Genomic DNA, 17,500 nt, shown 5'->3' on the forward strand with positions numbered 1-17,500 from the left:
CGTAATTACGTTATTCATATGTCGCAATTACTTCTCTCATAATATTTCATATTATATATTGCTATTAAGAGATGGCATAATTGATAGAAAAACTCCCCTGTTTCTAGAATCGATCTTCTAAATTTGAAGCTAAATTCGAATGCATTTTAAGTCATAGTAATGATTATCATATCTACATAGAAACTGTTGTTTGAATTCGATGGGAACTCATTTTATTGCGCTCACTTTCTTCAAGAGTCTATTTCAAATGGCCTGTGTGAACGTGTCCGGAAAATTAAAATAGTCCCTTTAACCGCCATGGATAATTAATCAATCGAAGGCATTCGTTAGAATTTCTATAATGATGATGAACTTAATTTCCATAATAATGATAATGTACCTCGTTCCCGCGGCTCATGATTTGAAAGATGATAATGAACACAATTTTCATAATGATAGTGAACATGATTTCCATAATGATAACGCATCAAATTGAAAACGAAAAATCAAAGATCCAAAATAAAAGCCTCTGACCTTTTTTTTTCTTCGTTCGCGTCTCAGGCTTTGCCGCCGAGGAGCCGCAACTGCCCTGCGTTCCCCGCGACTTCGGCTTCGGCTCCGTGGCGTGTGTGTGCAACGCCACCTACTGCGACACGCTCCCGACGCCCGTCCTGCCCGCCGTCGGGGAGGCGCTGGTGTACACGTCGGACGTCGAGGGAGCGAGGTTCCTCAAGACGCAGCACTCCTTCTCGGCGAATCAGAATGGTGAGTCGTGGTTCGTCGTATATGCCGATCTCTACATTGCTAATGAATCTCTCGGATAAGGCGCTTGGAGTTAATGTCCCAGGATTATTTTCACAGTTGAAGCGAGAGCACTTCTGCCATTCCAGGCACAGGGCCAGACGTCGCCCGCTTCACGCTGGAGTCGACGACCTTCCAGACGGTGCTCGGCTGGGGAGGAGCCTTCACGGACGCCGCCGCCAAGAACATCCTCGACCTGTCGCCGGACGCTCAAGACCGACTCCTCAGGTGCGGATAGGACACTCTTGCGCGGTTCCATTCCGTCCTGTGCCTTGTGTCCTAGCATATTGTTCGTATTAAATTGCCCATTGGCGGAACCCGAGGACCGACCTCTCACGGGCGGGTCTCCCTGGCAAAGCCGCCCTTTCCACGAAGCGTATTCACTCTGAGTCTCCGTGCCTTCCGCCCTCCAGCTCCTACTTCTCCTCGTCGGGTCTGGAGTACAACATCGGGCGGGTGAACATGGGCGGCTGCGACTTCTCGTGGCGCACCTACACCTACAACGACGAGGAAGGGGACGTGGAGCTCAGCTCCTTCGCCCTCCAGCCGGAGGACACGGACTACAAGGTCAGTGGTGTGTCCAGCAAACACTTACTGATTGATTGCTCATTTGACATTATCTGTCGCGTCAGCAGTTAAGGCCTTTGGCGGTGTGTTATGGACAAGTAAGATAAGAACATTAAAATCGTTCTATGTAAAACTCATTAAAAGTATCTACCCAGTTCTCACTTTGTTGAAGATAATATCTTTCATCAGGAGACTAATAAGACTATCCATAAAACTCCTTCTCCTCAGAGCAAACGGCAACAACATTCGGTTAAGTTTCCGGAATTGAGAGATTTTCACGGATCGTGTTTTTAATGACGACTTTGGCGTGTTACGTTGTTATTTTTGAGGCCAAGAGTTTACTGTAGGTAGTTTCAAGAGAACTGCCCTCTTTCGACTAATTGTTAAACTGAGGGATACTTTCGCCGCGTCCGTGATCAGAACTAGTCGGCAATATTATCGAAGCATACTTATTCAGAAGAGTTTAATTATAAAAAAAGATACAGCGCCTCCAATAGATTCCAGTGATCAACTTTCCAGCGTATTCCCCAGCGAGCAAAGGGACATGAGAACTTTTCAGATTCTGATTATATTCCCATCAACCAAGAGCGACCTCTTGCAGATCCCGGTGATCAAGCGAGCGGAGGCGGTGGGCGGCCGCGCCCTCAGGCTGTTCGCGTCGCCGTGGACGGCGCCCAAGTGGATGAAGACCAACAACGACTACGTGGGATACGGGCAGCTGCGCCAAGACATGTACCAGCCCTGGGCGGAGTACTTCGTCAAGTGAGGACTGGGGAGTAGTTTCCATGGCAGAGAGTTTAATAAGAAAAGAAGAATATGCTGGAAGAGATTCTTATACTACAGCTCACACACGTGTCTTTGTTGATTGGACATTATGCTGGTTATTTGTCTTTCACAATGTAAAAGAAACGGAAAACTTGAAGACCCGAAAACAAGATCGGTGAAGCCTGATTTACGTTCATCTTTTATGAATCAAAATTACTTTGAAGTCAACTACTTTTCACGGCGACGCAATAATTAAAAATCTCCATACTTAGCTATATTTCGAAACATTAAAAGGCAAAATCTATCCCTGAATGCCTCACCATGCAATGTATAATTATATAAATAAACAATGGAATCAACCCATAAAAGACTCCCATTCACCGAATAATGTTATGACTCGTAAACGCTCCACCAGGTTCCTGGACGAATACGCGGCGCAAGGAATCACCTTCTGGGGCTTAACGGCGCAAAACGAGCCCATTGACGGCTATGTCCCCGGTTTCTTCTTCAATTGCATGGGCTGGACGGCAGAGGAGCAGCGCAAGTGGGTGGCGGAGAACCTTGGCCCGACGCTGCTGCAACATGGCTACGGCGACGTCAAGCTCATGATCCTCGACGACCAGAGATACCAGCTGCCAGAATGGGCGGAAAATGTATGGTATTTTATCTTGTGTATATTAAAGATAGCTGGGAAATGTATGGTATTTTATCTCGCGTATATTAAGTAGCTTTTTATGTGTGAAGAAGACATTGTGATGGCTGTATTTAATCCTCTACAACAGGGTTCTTTAAAGTAGGGAACAACCAAAGATACGAACTGCCAAAGTGGTCGGTGAATGTTAAGCACTCTAACTGTAGTTTCAGATATAACTGTCGTTAAAAGTGGGATAAATGTGTTTAGTCTTCTAGAATTCAGAGAAACAGGTTCATGATTTTCGGTGATCGGGGATACGAATTGCATTATGGGCTAAATTGTTTAGTATTTCCATTAAAGTTCCAAATGTGACAAGTATACTGAAGAAAGCTAGGGGAAAGGGATGAGGGTGTATGATTATCTAGAATTCAAAACGTCACACCGCTTATTGTCATGAAAATCTATTAAAGCAGTTTAGAAAAGGTAAGTGTGATTTAGATCTAAAACCAGGATTCAGTTTCAATGTGGACTAACATTGCATAACATTCTCACTAGTCTAGTAATGCTATTTAGAAACGTAATAACTTTATTAAAGTATCTTGGAAGTCAGATTTTCAAGCTTATGTTAATTAGTGACCAGTGATACCGGTTGTTACAATATTTTCAATGCAATTTCAGATGTAACGGTGACGGAAGTTTAATATACTTAATCATCTAAAATTATATCAAACACATTTTACTCGAGAACCAGAAATAGAAGTTACCATTAGGGACTGAAAACGTATAATACTTTTCTTGTGGTATCTGCTGTGACGAATGAATTGACAAATATCTTAATACATGTAATTTAACGAGGGGATGCGTAGGGAGGGAAATAACAAGAGAAAATTACTCTTATTGTGTAGAATAAGTTGATGGAATTTGGGATTTCGAGATTATCATACCCGATGGCCACAATTACGAACTGTTTTAGAAAGAAATGCATGATATTCTCACTATGAGGTTTGATATATAACGAAATATTTGATGATAGTTCAGAGCGAAATATATATATATATATATATATATATATATATATATATATATAAAGAGATAGAAATAGATGAAGATGTATCATCCAGAATTCAGAATTTTATTGATGAAGTGTTGATAAGTCGCAATCATGGGCTGAAGGTATATAGTATGCTTATTAATTTCGCTTGTGTGCACTAACGGCAGTTGGATATGTGATAAATATTTTTTAAATATCTAACATTTTGATCTGTTAGAATACAACAAGAATTGATAAAATAGCCAAAAAAAAAAAAAGTCCCACAGGCAAGCAACGCAATCAGTTAGTGTGATGCAACCACGGATAAACATATAACTAAACGCCTACATTTCAGGTCCTGAATGACCCCGAGGCTGCCCAGTATGTCTCGGGCATCGGCGTGCACTGGTACGGTGACACGTACACAGTGCCCGAGCGACTGACACAGACCCATGACCTCTTTCCGGACTACTTCATACTTGGCACCGAAGCGTGTGAGGGTCAGTGCGCGAGGTCGTTCGTCTGTGTGTGTGTGTGTGTGTTTGTGTGTGTGTGTGTGTGTGTTTGTGTTTGTGTTTGTGTTGTGTGTGTTGTAAGTGTCTGTGTATGTTTGTGTGTGTGTTGTATATGTGTGTGTGTTTGTGTGTTTGTGTTGTGTGTGTTGTAAGTGTCTGTGTATGTTGTAAGTGTGTGTGTGTTGTGTTTTTGTTTGTGTGTGTTTGTGCGTGCGTTTGTGTGTGTATGTGTGTGAGTGTGTATGTTGTAAGCGTGTGTGTTTGTATGTATTTGTGTGTATATGTATGTTTTATATTAATCAATCTCTTACATCAATTCCCACGACGAGCGCGACCTTTGACCTATCCCAATCTTCCCTTACAGGAGCAACCCCTCTCGAAGTGGACGTCGCCTTGGGCAAATGGGAGCGCCTCGAGAGCTATGCCCACGATATTATTGTGGTGAGTCAGAACTTCTTTTTAATTGCTAGCATTTTAGCAATAACTATAAAAAACGAATCGAGTTATGCAATTAGAATTCTTAAAAACATTTCAACAACAACAGTTAAACATATCAACCTTTTACAACTCAAATTGTTCTCTTTGTTTATGTGCTGCTTACAGAGCATAAATAATTTAACCGAAGGAGATTTAAAACGTGTTAGGTGTTTTTCTCTATTAAAATTTTTACGGATAATAACATTTATTAGTATTTATTTTATTAGTATGTCTGTATGATTATCTGGTCGCACGCCATGAATCACTGGGTCAAAGAAGATTACTTATTTTTCTTTTGCTTTACGTTTTTTCTTACAATAAATTTAGTGATCACTCTCTCTCTCTCTCTCTGTCTCTCTCTCTCTCTCTCTCTCTCTCTCTCTCTCTCTCTCTCTCTCTCTCTCTCTCTCTCTCTCTCTCTCTCTCTCTCTCTCTCTCTCTCTCTGCCTCAGGACATCTGAAGCAACAGAGGTCTCTTCCTGTGCCTTCGAAAATTAGATTATATTCCCGCAGAACAATTGGTCCAAAGTATAATTAAAAATTTAAGCTAGTTCTTTTTTCTTTAGTCTGTTTGTTCTCCATCAACATAGCGTGTCTATATTGTTATCAAACTAACATTTTCTCTCCATTATGTACACAGGATATGAACAGATGGGTCAGAGGACACTAAAAACTTCAACTAGATTTATTTTGTTAGGACATGGGTTAGGGAGTTAATGAGATTAAAGACTTTTCACCTTTTGTTTTAGGACACGGTCCACTAGGTCAAAGAAAATTTTCAATTGCAGTTGCATTTTCTTGTTTGTTTGTGTCATAACATCAGCCACTAGATCAACGTTTCCCAACCTAAGATGCAATACTACTTCCTTGCAACACAAGTAACAACAAGAATCACATTGATGTCTGTATGATTGATTACCCAGCTGTGTTTATTTGATCTTGTCCATTGTTTTTTTTTTGTTTGTTTGTTTGTTTTTCTTCTTCTCGGGTTCTCTTACTGATTTTTTTTTCTATCAAATGTATTGGCAGTTGCTTTTAGTTCTGAGAACTCGTCAAAATAAATGATCAAGCAGCGGACTTCACTTTCCTTCACCTTCTATTAATCATATATCAACCAGTTTTTCTTTTGTTTAAGAGCCTAAGGATCAAAGATCAAATACTTTAGCTAAGTATTATTTGTTTTCTTTCAAGGCATGAATCACTTGGTCAAAGGAGATTAAGAAGAGGAGTTTGATTTTGTTTTCTTCTGTTTGTTTGTTTGTTTGTTTCAAACACGATCTATTTGTTCAAGAAGATTAAATACCTTAGTCAATTCTCTCTTGTTTCAGGACACGATCCACTCAATATTTCTTTTCTTTCGCTTCAGGACATGAACCACTGGGTCACGGGTTGGGTGGACTGGAACCTGGCCCTGGACATGCAGGGAGGGCCAAACTGGGCCAGCAATTTCGTCGACGCTCCCATCATCGTGAATAAGGTGGGAGTTTCTTTAGTATTTTGGCGCTTCTCGTGATTTCTATTGAGGATTTATTGATTTTTTTATGTGACTTGTTCTTCGTGATATTGATTATAACAGTAGCTTTTCTTTCTCTCTATCTTTCACCCACTTTCTCTCTATCACTCTATATATCTCTCTCTTTCTTTCTCTTTCTCCCTCTCTCTCTCTATCATTCTACCTTTCATTTACTCTCTCACTCTCACCCCCTCTCTTTCTCTCCCTCCTCCTCTCCTCCGCCTTCCCCCTCCTCCCCATACCCTCCATCTCCATTCCTCTTAATGCCACATTCCTACAACACTCCATTCCTTCTAACCTAACCTAACCAACACCCTTACAAATGGACTCCATTCCTCTCTCTCTCTCTCTCTCTCTCTCTCTCTCTCTCTCTCTCTCTCTCTCTCTCTCTCTCTCTCTCTCTCTCTCTCTCTCTCTCTCTCGTACAGGAAGCAGACGAGTTCTACAAGAACCCGATGTTCTACGCCATGGGCCATTTCTCGAAGTTCGTGAAGGAGGGAGCAACGAAGCTAGGCCTATCTTCCGAAGACCAGAAGAAGTTGGAAGCCACGGCGTTCAGGAACCCCGATGGATCAACTGCTGTTGTTATTCTTAACAGGTGATTGGTAGTTTTGCGCGAGACACTTCATTCGTTTGTCTTTTGTGTGTTTTGTTGCGTGTTTCTGTGTGTTGTTGGAAAGTAGTTATTGTTGTATGTATTGTAGTATTATTTGAGTTGTTTTGCTGTGTTGTTGAATTGTTTGAATGTATAGCTGTATTGTTGTATTATTTAAATGTATTGCCGTATCTGGGTGTATTTTTGTATTGTTGAAATGTATTGGTGTGTGTTTGTTGTTGTGTTGTTTAGATATATTGCAGTATCATTCATATGTATTACTGTGTCTCCCAAATGTGTTCTGTATTACTTAAAATGTATTATTGTGTCATTCAAAAACACTAAATGTATTGCTGAAATGTGTTAACTTAATTATTAAATTGCATTGTTTAAAATTATTACATTATGGTAAGTTCATTGAGGTCAAACGCAACTTGACGTTATGACTTGTCTTATTGATTAATTACGAGGTCTAACATTACCACGGACTGATTGAAGGAATCCAATTCATGAGATTTTTGTTTGTTCATCTTTATTTGTATTTTTTTATATACAAATGTACCTATTTTTGTCTATATTTGTTATCATTTTTTTCTTTATTGTTTTATAGAATGTATGATCATTATCATGTATTGTATCTTGATTCTAGTCTTTTTATAGATATATATTTTATCATTTGTCTTTTTAACCATATTTTTACGCATATATATTTTTTTCACATCAAATTTCCTATTCTATTTTAAGACATTTCTATTCATATATACTCATTTCTATTATACCGGTCATATCATCATACAATCTCGCATTCATCCTTCTCTTCCACAGATCGAAAGACGACAAAGGACTTGTTCTGGAAGTCGAAGGCCGCGGGTCTCTGAACCTGGATGTACCGCACGAGTCTCTTCATACGGTTTTGTTTGTATAGGGATCATTGCGATAAAGTTTGTATAATCTTGATGAACTTTGAATAAGGTTTGTTTATGATAGATACGAAGAAGGGAATGACGCAGGAAGAAATGAATGACATTATGTGGAATTATTTTGTTTTGGTCATACCATTGGCGTGTTTGTTTGACTTGTATCATTTTTAGCGAGGACTGTATAAAGACCATTGTGATAAATGTACAAGAAACCGTAAGTGATACTGTTGAATAATAGAAATTATATAATGCACTGTGGAATTATTCATTCTCATCCATACTATTACTTTAATTGTATAACTTTTATCATCAAATTAGTCGAAATACATGTACAAGATGAGACTTAAGAGTCAAAGAATTGACACTACATATGGTTATCACACGTTTTCTAAAGATGGCCGCCGTTGTCCATGGATTAGTTACTTCGTATCTCTATGGCCCTTGGGAACTCGCACGCTAGAGGGGGCGTTTGCTATAAAACCTGAGGTCAAAGGTCGCTTAACCCAGTTCCCGAGCTATTGGTCTGTGGGTCTCTGCGTCTCACGAAAGTGTATGATGTAAGACGAAGAAAAAAAAATACGTATAAAATTAAAAAGTATATATCAGTGAACAAGCTAAGTAATAAAAAATCGAACGTTTTTTCGTACTGGATACATAAAGGCGTAAAAACGAGTGAATACTATGCAATACAGAGTAATGCATGAAACCTAATTGGGTCGCAATGGAAAAAAAAAACACTGGCTTAACCTATCGGCTTCAAAAATGTATTAAAATATGTAGTTTGATTTGAGTCGTATACCATACTGTTACCCAAAATTGGACCACACATTCACTTTTTTTTTCAGAAAATTGTCAAGTCTAATATTACACAGAAACAAAATTATAAAGGTTTATTAAGTTGCTTCTTTGGGTATACATAAATTTGGTTCACTCATTATGAATAAGGAAACTCTGTGAGTAGAAATAAGATACGGATTTTTCGCATAGACTTGGGTGACGTTATACGAACTTAAACTTGATTTTTTTAACAGGCGTCATTCAGGATTTGCTACAAACCATATATAGTTATTTTAAACAAGAATTTATTGATCATAAAACTATTGAAACCGCTGGCCATAGGTAAAATTTAAATAAAACTAAAGTTAAAAGATCTTCAATAACAAGCTATCCTTGTGATTATAATTGGGAACTTCACTAATATGAGCACTAAGCTTCGCCTACTTTTCACGGCAGAAATATTAGGATATTAGGCATTATATATTTCATTATATTGCAACTTGTAAACAGTATCTGTATATATGAATATATATGGTAGGTTATTGGAATAATTCCGTTCACCAGAAAACACAGTCGTATATCCTGTCTCAGTGTGTGATTGTGTCTCATAAAATAAAACAAACCCTCACTGAAGAATGCAATGCTTTAATTATTGGCTATTACAAGCAAACAATTCACTCCACACGAAGCACCTGATAGCCGTTGTTTGTATATGCAGAACCAACCACGCCTACCAGTGACAAACCGTGTCCACAAACATAAACTTTAGTGGGTAACACGTAGGGTTCGGAATGACAACTTTCCCTGTATCGTGGCATGTTTAATTGCAAGTGTTGAATCGAGGAAAGGGAGCATAATATAACGTACAGTTGCTGATTGATAATGTATATGACCAGATGCAACTACCTTTTTGGATGCCTTGGACAAAATTAACAAGTTAAAAGGAGGTATGTATGTATACACTATACTTACTCTAACTACTTTTACGGCTTAATACGGTTTTATTTCTTGGCAAAAACAAAATACGTCCGAATGAGTGTACAATTTTTAATCACACTATGACATGAAAAATTCCTTATTCCTGTAAATCACTGAAGGAATTAAAAACCTGAATACACATTTAAATTTTGAAATTCATATGGGAATGATATTTTTCAGTTCCACACTAGGCTGAAATCTAAAATCCACGTCGATTTTCACAATTATCTTATATAGAGCTGCACTATACGATAGTTGTCATACTGGATTTATGAGGAAACTCAACATACATTACAATACCCACAGCAGACTGGTATGATGATCATAAAAATTACTGATTGAATCACATAAAGATGATGGTTTGCAGAGATCTTGGTCCAACATTTAGGTTAAGGAATCCACGATCTTCAACCTCCACTACTGCCTCTATGGATTTTACTGCTCTGTTGAAGAGAAAGGAAAGGTTAAGTAAGATCTTGTTATTGTTGTATTTTGGGAATGAAACAGATTGAGACTTTTTCACCTAAGAAGAATGTATGACTGGAATAAGGTGACAAAAAGGCACAGTACTCCTGTAGTTGGTCTGACCAATACTTATAAAAGTAACAATAAATAATCAATGTTATAAATGCAATGCACATCTAGGCAAGCAAAAATATTGTGTCATGTCTGGCCTTCATTAGTATACGCACATTAGTAAGTAACAAAGCTTGACACTCATTGACATTCACTAATCCAGTAGCTTCAATAGTTCGGGACAGTGAATTGAATAAGGTGGTCATTAGTAATCTTATTCATACGTAACCAGTACTTCTGTTTATACCCTACATAGGTTATTTCGGCATTATAATAGATAATAATATATGAATTATTTTGCCTTGCTTAGCCTTGAATCCATTGCTTTGAGAAGTCCATCAGTACTTTTCTAGATTTGTCAACTTCATATCTAACCGACACAGGCCCTAGTCCCTTTCTAATATCCTGTTACGTTACATCTGAACATTCAATACATATAAAAAGAGTGCCCTTACTGCTCACCTGTTGAGGATAATAACAGCTACGGATCCATCGGGGTTCCTGAATCCTGTGGCGTCCAAGTTCTTCTGGTCTTGGGAAGTTAGGCCTAGCTTCGTTGCTCCCTCCTTCACGAACTTCGAGAAATGGCCCATGGCGTAGAACATCGGGTTCTTGTAGAACTCGTCTGCTTCCTGTACGAGAGAGTCAGAGCAACTAGATTGAGACACGAATGGATCTCTTCAAAGTATATTTATATATTTATATATTTATATATATAGATATATATAAAAAAAATATATATATATATAAGTATGTATGTATGTATGTATGTGTGTGTGTGAGTGTATATATATATATATATATATATATATATATATATATATAGATAGATAGATAGATAGATATATATATATATAGACACACATTTACTACAGCTTGTAGAAAAGGTGATGCAATTATCATAAAACGCGATTCAGCATGTTTATTACAGACTGATGTTAGCCAGAGAGGCAACAAAACAAGAAATAAGAAACTCCCACCTTATTGACGATGATTGGAGCGTCGACGAAATTGCTGGCCCAGTTTGGCCCTCCCTGCATGTCCAGGGCCAGGTTCCAGTCCACCCAACCCGTGACCCAGTGGTTCATGTTCTGAAACGGAAGGGAAAATAGGATTAATGTATCTGATTTTTATCTAGTGGTCCGGGAACAAAAGAAAATAATAATTTCGGTTTTGTATTTCCTTTGCTCTTGTGAATTATGTCCTGAAGCAAACGGAAACAAAATAATAATAATCTCCTTTGACCTATTGGTTAATGTCCTGAAATTAAAGAAAAAATATATAACTATTTTTTTTTTTTTTTTTTTTTTTTTTTTGACCCAGAAATAAAACAAAAAATCAGTTCTTAATTTCCCCATTGAGTAATGAGTGTCCTAAAACGAAAGAAAAAATATACTATTTTTATTTATCCCCGTGATTCATATTGTTTAACAAAAACAAAAAAAAATCTTAAATCCTGAATCTCCTTTGACCCAGCGACCCCTGTCCTTAAAAAAACAAAAACAAAAACAAAAAAAGAAATATGAAATCCTTAAACAAACAAACAATCAGGAACTGAACCTTTTAATCCCCGACCCACTGCTTCGCGTCCTATATACCAGGTACCACATACACCTCACAGGTAGGCCTAAGGATAATAACAAATTACTTTTTTTAAATGTACTCACCTCGATGATGTCATGGGCATAGCTCTCCAATCGCTCCCACTTGCCCAGGGCGACAGGGACAGCAAAGGGCGCAGATCCTGGGGCAGGAAATGGGTGGTAACGGGTGTAGCTTGTGCAGAAGGTCGAGTTATTACATGGAAGTCTGGAATGGTGTGTTAATCTCGCTTTCTTTCTTTCTTGTTCTTATGTGCTCTGTCGGGGTATGTCGTTCTCTCTCGCTCTTGCTCTCTATCTCTCGTTCTCTCGCTCTCGCTCTCGCTCTCGCTCTCTCGCTCTCTTTCTCGCTCTCGCTCTCTCGCTCTCTCTCTCTCTCGCTCTCTCGCTTTCTCGCTCTCTCTCTCTCTCTCTCTCTCTCTCTCTCTCGCTCTCTCTCTCTCTCTCTCTCTCTCTCTCTCTCTCTCGCTCTCTCGCTCTCTCGCTCTCTCGCTCTCTCGCTCTCTCGCTCTCTCGCTCTCTCGCTCTCTCGCTCTCTCGCTCTCTCTCTCTCTCTCTCTCTCTCTCTCGCTCTCTCGCTTTCTCGCTCTCTCGCTCTCCCTCTTTCTCGCTCTCTCGCTCTCTCACTCATTCACTTACTAACTCGCTTATTCACTCATTCACTCTGTCTATCTATCTCTTCTCTCTCTCTCTTCCTTCTCCTTCCTTCTTTCCCCCTACTCCACCTGTCTATCCTCTCCCTCGCTCTCTCTCTCTCTCTTCCCCTTTCTTCTGTTTCTTCTTCCCTTTTCCTCCCCTTCTCAATCTCTCTCTCGCTATCGCCTCCCTTCTCTTTCCCTTTGTTTTTCCTGCTACTCCCTCTTCCTCACTCTATCTTTCTTCCCCTTACCTCCGTCTCTTCCCTCTCTTCTTCTCTCTCTTTCCGTCTCCCTTTCTCTCTTCCTCCCCTCTCTCTCTCTCTCTCCCCTCTCCTCTCTCTCCTCCCCTCTTCTCTTCTATCTCTCTCGCCCCTCTCTCTCTCCTCTCCTCCCCCTCTCCCTTCCTCTCTCCTCTCTCTCCAACCTCTCCTCCCTCTCTCCTCTCCTCTCTCTCCTCTCCCCTCTCTCCTCTCTCCCTCTCCCCCTCCTCCCTCCCCCTCTCTCTTTCTCTCTCTCTCCCCCCCCCCCTCCCTCTCTCTCTCCTCCCCCTCCTCCCTCTCTCTCTCTCTCCCTCCTCCCTCTCTCTCTCTCTCCCTCCTCCCCTCTCTCTCTCTTTCCCCCTCCTCCCCTCTCTCTCTCTCTCTCTCTCTCTCTCTCTCTCTCTTCCTCCATCTCTCTCTCTCTCTCTCTCTCTCTCTCTCTCTCTCTCTCTCTCTCTCTCTCTCTCTCTCTCTCTCTCTCTCTCTCTCTCTCTCTCTCCTCCCACTCCCTCTCTCCACCTCCTCCCTTTCCCTCTCTCTCTCTCTCTCCCCAAGCTCTAACACACCAAACAAACAACATCTACTCTCCCACAACCAAGCAGCCTTACTAACCCTCACAGGCTTCGGTGCCAAGGATGAAATACTCCGGAAAGAGGGCATGGGTCTGCGTCAGGCGGTCTGGTTCCGTGTATTTGTTCGTGTACCAGTGCACAGCGATGCCGTCCACGTACTGGGCTGCCACTGGGTCTCTCAGAACCTTGGGGGAAAGTAATTAGGTTGTCGTTTAGCACTTTATTGGGGTAAGATTCACAACGGTGTTATGTAAAGGTTGTCATGTTGTAGGTATTGTGATTTCCTGGCCTTGAAGACTAGTCTGTTTCACATCTATTTGGTGTTGAGGTAATAGACATCATAAAGATTTTTATTGATTCCTAGGAGGTTGGAATCTTTAATCTAAAAATCATTAGATACATTTCCCCGCTACTTAAGAAACACAATACAAAATACCATACATTTTCCGCCCATCCTGGCAGCTGGTATCTCTGGTCGTCGAGGATCATGAGCTTGACGTCGCCGTAGCCATGTTGCAGCAGCGTCGGGCCAAGGTTCTCCGCCACCCACTTGCGCTGCTCCTCTGCCGTCCAGCCCATGCAATTGAAGGCAATGCCAGGGACATACCCGTCGACAGGCTGGTTCTGCGCCGTTAAGCCCCAGTAGCTGATTCCTTGCGCGGCGTATTCGTCCAGGAACCTGTTGGAATGTAAACAAAGTCTTGATGGGTAAGTGTTATAGCTTTTATACTTAGTTTTAGTCATCACGAGAAACTGAAATGAAAGACGTAATGGATTATGCTATGAGGGTGAATATTTGAACCATAATATCCAAGAGTTGAACAAGAATTCTAGTGCCATTTTGAATCACGATGAATATTGTAATTCTAGGAACATTTTCTCGTTTGGAAACTTTGTCTTTGAAACTGTCATTTATCCAATATTACCGGCGGTGTAATGTTGCATATTCTTATATACATTGTAATCTTTTTTTTCACTAGACAGTACAATTTAGAAAACATATACAAATGTGTGTGTGTGTGTGTGTGTGTGCGTGCAAGTGTATGTGTGTGCGATATATGTGCATATGATATATGTATATTGTATATTGTACCTATGTATTCATGTATAGATGTAAGTATGTGTAGTTGTAGGAAAGAAGGATCTCTCCCGGCCTGCTTCCCTGCCATGGAAACTAGTCCCCAGTCCTCACCTGACGAAGTACTCCGCCCAGGGCTGGTACATGTCGTGGCGCAGCTGCCCGTATCCCACGAAGTCGTTGTTGGTCTTCATCCACTTGGGCGCCGTCCACGGCGACGCGAACAGCCTGAGGGCGCGGCCGCCCACAGCCTCCGCTCGCTTGATCACCGGGATCTGCGGGAAGTCGCTCTTGGTTACTCAACTGATGCGAATATAATCAAAATCTGAAAAGTTCTCGTTCGTTTGCTCACTAGGAACTAGGCAGGAAAATTGATCACTGGAATCTGCAGGAAGTCGCTCTTGGTTACTCAGCAGATGGGAGTCTAATCAAAATCGAAAAGTTCTCATGTCCCTTTGCTCGCTGGGGACTACGCAGGAAAATGGATCACTGGAATCTATTGGAGGCGCTGTATCTTTTTTTTTTATAATTAAACTCTTCTGAATAAGTATGCTTCGATAATATTGCCGACTAGTCCTGATCACGGACACAGCAAGAGTATCCTTCAGTTTAACAATTAGTCGAAAGAGGGCAGTTCTCTTGAAACTACATGCAGTAAACATAATACGTCTATGACGTCATTAGCAACGCGATCCGTGAAAATCTCTCAATTCCGGAAACTTTAACCGAATGTTGTTGCCGTTTGCTCTGAGGAGAAGGAGTTTTATGGATAGTCTTATTAGCCTCCTGATGAAAGATATATATAATTCAATGTATAACTGTGATGAAGTATTCATGGTCAGTTTCTGGGTAGAACTTTTGAAAGAAGGATCGCTCCCAGGCCTGCTTCCCTGCATGGAAACTAGTCCCCATCCTCAGCCTGACGAAGTAACTCCGCCCAGGTCTGGTACATGTCGTGGCGTCAGCTGCCCTATCCCACGAATCGTGTTGGTCTTCACACTTTGTGCTCCCGTCCACGTCGACGCGACATCCTGAGGGACGCGGCCGCCACAGCCGTCCGCTCGCCTTGATCACCGTGATCTGCGGGAAGTCGATCCTTTGTTATTCAATGATGCGAAAATAAATAAAACGATGAAAAGTTCTCGTTCGTGTTGCTCACTAGATCCACGTACTTGTAAAATTGATCACAGAATTGCCAGAGAAGTCGCCTTGGTACTCACAGATGGGAGTCTAATCAAAATCGAAAAGGGTTCTAACGAGACAGATGATATCAAATGCGCAATCAAATCAGCCACTGTTTGCTGGACACACCACTGATAGTAGTCCGTGTCCACGGCTGGAGGGCGATGGAGCTGAGCTCCAGTCCCTTCCTGTCGTTGTAGGTGTAGGTGCGCCACGAGAAGTCGCAGCGCCCATGTTCACCGCCGAAGTTGTACTCCAGACCCGACGAGGAGAAGTAGGTGAGCTGGAGGGCGGATGCACGGAGACTCAGTAGTTGAATACGCTTAGTGAGAAAGGGGGGTTTGCCAGGGAGGACCCGCCATGTCCCTTTGCTCGTCTGGGGACTACGCTCAGGAAAAGGATCAATTTCCATGTCTTTGGTGGGAGCGCTGGTCTTATCTTTTTTTTTTATAATTAATCACTTCTGAATAAGTATTCTTCGATAATCTTGCCGACTAGTCCTGATCACGGACACAGCAAGAATATCCTCATTTTTAACAATTAAGTCGAAGAGGGCAGGTCTCTTGAAACAACATGCAGTAAAACACGTTCTAAATACGAATAATATGATATGATCGTTCATAAGCACACGGGCGTACGATGAAGTTGAAAATGTCCTTCCGCAAAGAGGAGTCGGGCTTGAACGTCGGCGACAGGTGAGGGATGTTCTTCGCGGCGGCGTCTCGTGAAAGTTCCGTCCCCCAACGGAGCCACCGATGTGTTGCCGTTTGCTCGGAGGAAAGGAGTTTTATGATAGTCTTATTAGCCTCCTGAGTAAAGAGATATTATCTTCAACAAAGTAAGACTTTGAAATTCATGTCACTCTGGGGTAGATACGTATAAGAGTTTTTACATAGAACGAAGGTCGTCGAATGTTCAGCGTGAATCGGGCGTGTCCATTTGGCACAGTGCTGGAAGGAGAAGTGCCCGCCGCTCCTCCTTAACTACTAACGCGACATTCGAGGCCATGAACTCAAAAGCTGACAATAAATCACCACTGTTTGCTGGACACACCAATGACCTTGTAGTCCCGGTCTCTCCCGCTGAGGGCGAAGGAGCTGATCTCCCACGTCCCCTTCCTCCGTCGTTGTAGTTAGGTGCGCCACTAGAAGTCGCAGCCGACAGTTCACCCGCCCGATGTTGTACTCCAGACCCGACGAGGAGAAGTAGGAGCTGGAGGGCGGAAGGCACGGAGACTCAGAGTGAATACGCTTCGTGGAAAGGGCGGGTTTGCCAGGGAGACCCGCCCGTGAGAGGTCGGTCCTCAGGCCCCGCCGCTGGGCAATTCCCATGCTTTTGTGGGAGGGTCTTATTCACATCTAATACGAACAATATGCTAGGACACAAGGCACAGGACGTAATGAACCGTGCAAGAGTGTCCTATCCGCACCTGAGGAGTCGGTCTTGAACGTCCGGCGACAGGTCGAGGATGTTCTTCGCGGCGGCGTCCGTGAAGGCTCCTCCCCACCAGCACCGTACTGAGAAGGGTCTTCGAACAGCTGAAGCGGGCGACTCTGGCCCTTGCGCGGGAATGCATAAGTGCACCTCGCCTCCTAATCAGAGAAAATCATTCGAGCCATATTACTATCGAAGCTCTAAAATAATCCTGGGACATTAACTCTAAGCGCCTTATCCGAGAGATTCATTAGCAATGTAGAGATCAGCATAGACAACGAACCACGACTCACCATTCTGATTCGCCGAGAAGGAGTGTTGCGTCTTGAGGAACCTCGCTCCCTCGACGTCCGACGTGTACACCAGCGCCTCCCCGACGGCGGGCAGGACGGGCGTCGGGAGCGTGTCACAATAACTAGCATTACATACGCAAACCACGGAACCGAAGCCGAAGTCGCGGGGAACGCAGGGCAGTTGCGGCTCCTCGGCGGCAAAGCCTGAGACGCGGGAGAAAAAATAAAGTTCCTGGGGACCATTAACTCTCAGAGCGCTTATCCGAGAGATTCATTAGAATGTAGAGATCAGCATAGACAAGAACCACGACTCAC

The 17,500-nt window shown here is 42.0% G+C and overlaps 2 protein-coding genes and 1 pseudogene across 4 annotated transcripts in view; 2 read left to right on the plus strand and 1 right to left on the minus strand.

Annotated features, from left to right (window-relative positions):
• LOC122248694 (lysosomal acid glucosylceramidase) overlaps positions 1-8,049 on the plus strand; it is a 9,293-nt gene extending 1,244 nt beyond the window's left edge. For both annotated transcript variants that reach the window (XM_086532323.1, XM_086532322.1), the window contains exons 2-11: positions 541-744; positions 870-1,008; positions 1,194-1,347; positions 1,949-2,109; positions 2,528-2,765; positions 4,132-4,276; positions 4,656-4,732; positions 6,135-6,245; positions 6,710-6,879; positions 7,702-8,049. In XM_086532323.1, coding sequence (XP_086388449.1) covers positions 541-744; positions 870-1,008; positions 1,194-1,347; positions 1,949-2,109; positions 2,528-2,765; positions 4,132-4,276; positions 4,656-4,732; positions 6,135-6,245; positions 6,710-6,879; positions 7,702-7,801 — 1,499 coding nt within the window. In that variant the 3' untranslated portion in view covers positions 7,802-8,049. The remainder of the gene's footprint in view (positions 1-540; positions 745-869; positions 1,009-1,193; positions 1,348-1,948; positions 2,110-2,527; positions 2,766-4,131; positions 4,277-4,655; positions 4,733-6,134; positions 6,246-6,709; positions 6,880-7,701) is intronic.
• A 1,155-nt stretch (positions 8,050-9,204) lies between these two features.
• Positions 9,205-17,500, minus strand: part of LOC122248691 (lysosomal acid glucosylceramidase-like) — a 9,235-nt pseudogene continuing 939 nt past the window's right edge. The window contains exons 2-12 of the transcript XR_015190652.1: positions 17,179-17,389; positions 16,888-17,017; positions 16,628-16,670; positions 15,611-15,711; positions 14,391-14,564; positions 13,640-13,877; positions 13,239-13,383; positions 11,795-11,871; positions 11,108-11,218; positions 10,590-10,759; positions 9,205-9,994 (exon numbers count right to left, since the gene is read on the minus strand). The product of XR_015190652.1 is annotated as a lysosomal acid glucosylceramidase-like (transcript). The remainder of the gene's footprint in view (positions 9,995-10,589; positions 10,760-11,107; positions 11,219-11,794; positions 11,872-13,238; positions 13,384-13,639; positions 13,878-14,390; positions 14,565-15,610; positions 15,712-16,627; positions 16,671-16,887; positions 17,018-17,178; positions 17,390-17,500) is intronic.
• LOC122248690 (rhodanese domain-containing protein CG4456) overlaps positions 13,884-17,500 on the plus strand; it is a 14,730-nt gene continuing 11,113 nt past the window's right edge. Inside the window, exon 1 of the mRNA XM_086532324.1 lies at positions 13,884-13,906. Coding sequence (XP_086388450.1) covers positions 13,903-13,906 — 4 coding nt within the window. The 5' untranslated portion in view covers positions 13,884-13,902. The remainder of the gene's footprint in view (positions 13,907-17,500) is intronic.

The sequence above is a fragment of the Penaeus japonicus genome, unplaced genomic scaffold, assembly GCF_977035675.1.
Source record: "Penaeus japonicus unplaced genomic scaffold, GWHDUDI00000001_assembly GWHDUDI00000037, whole genome shotgun sequence".
NCBI lineage: Eukaryota > Metazoa > Arthropoda > Malacostraca > Decapoda > Penaeidae > Penaeus > Penaeus japonicus.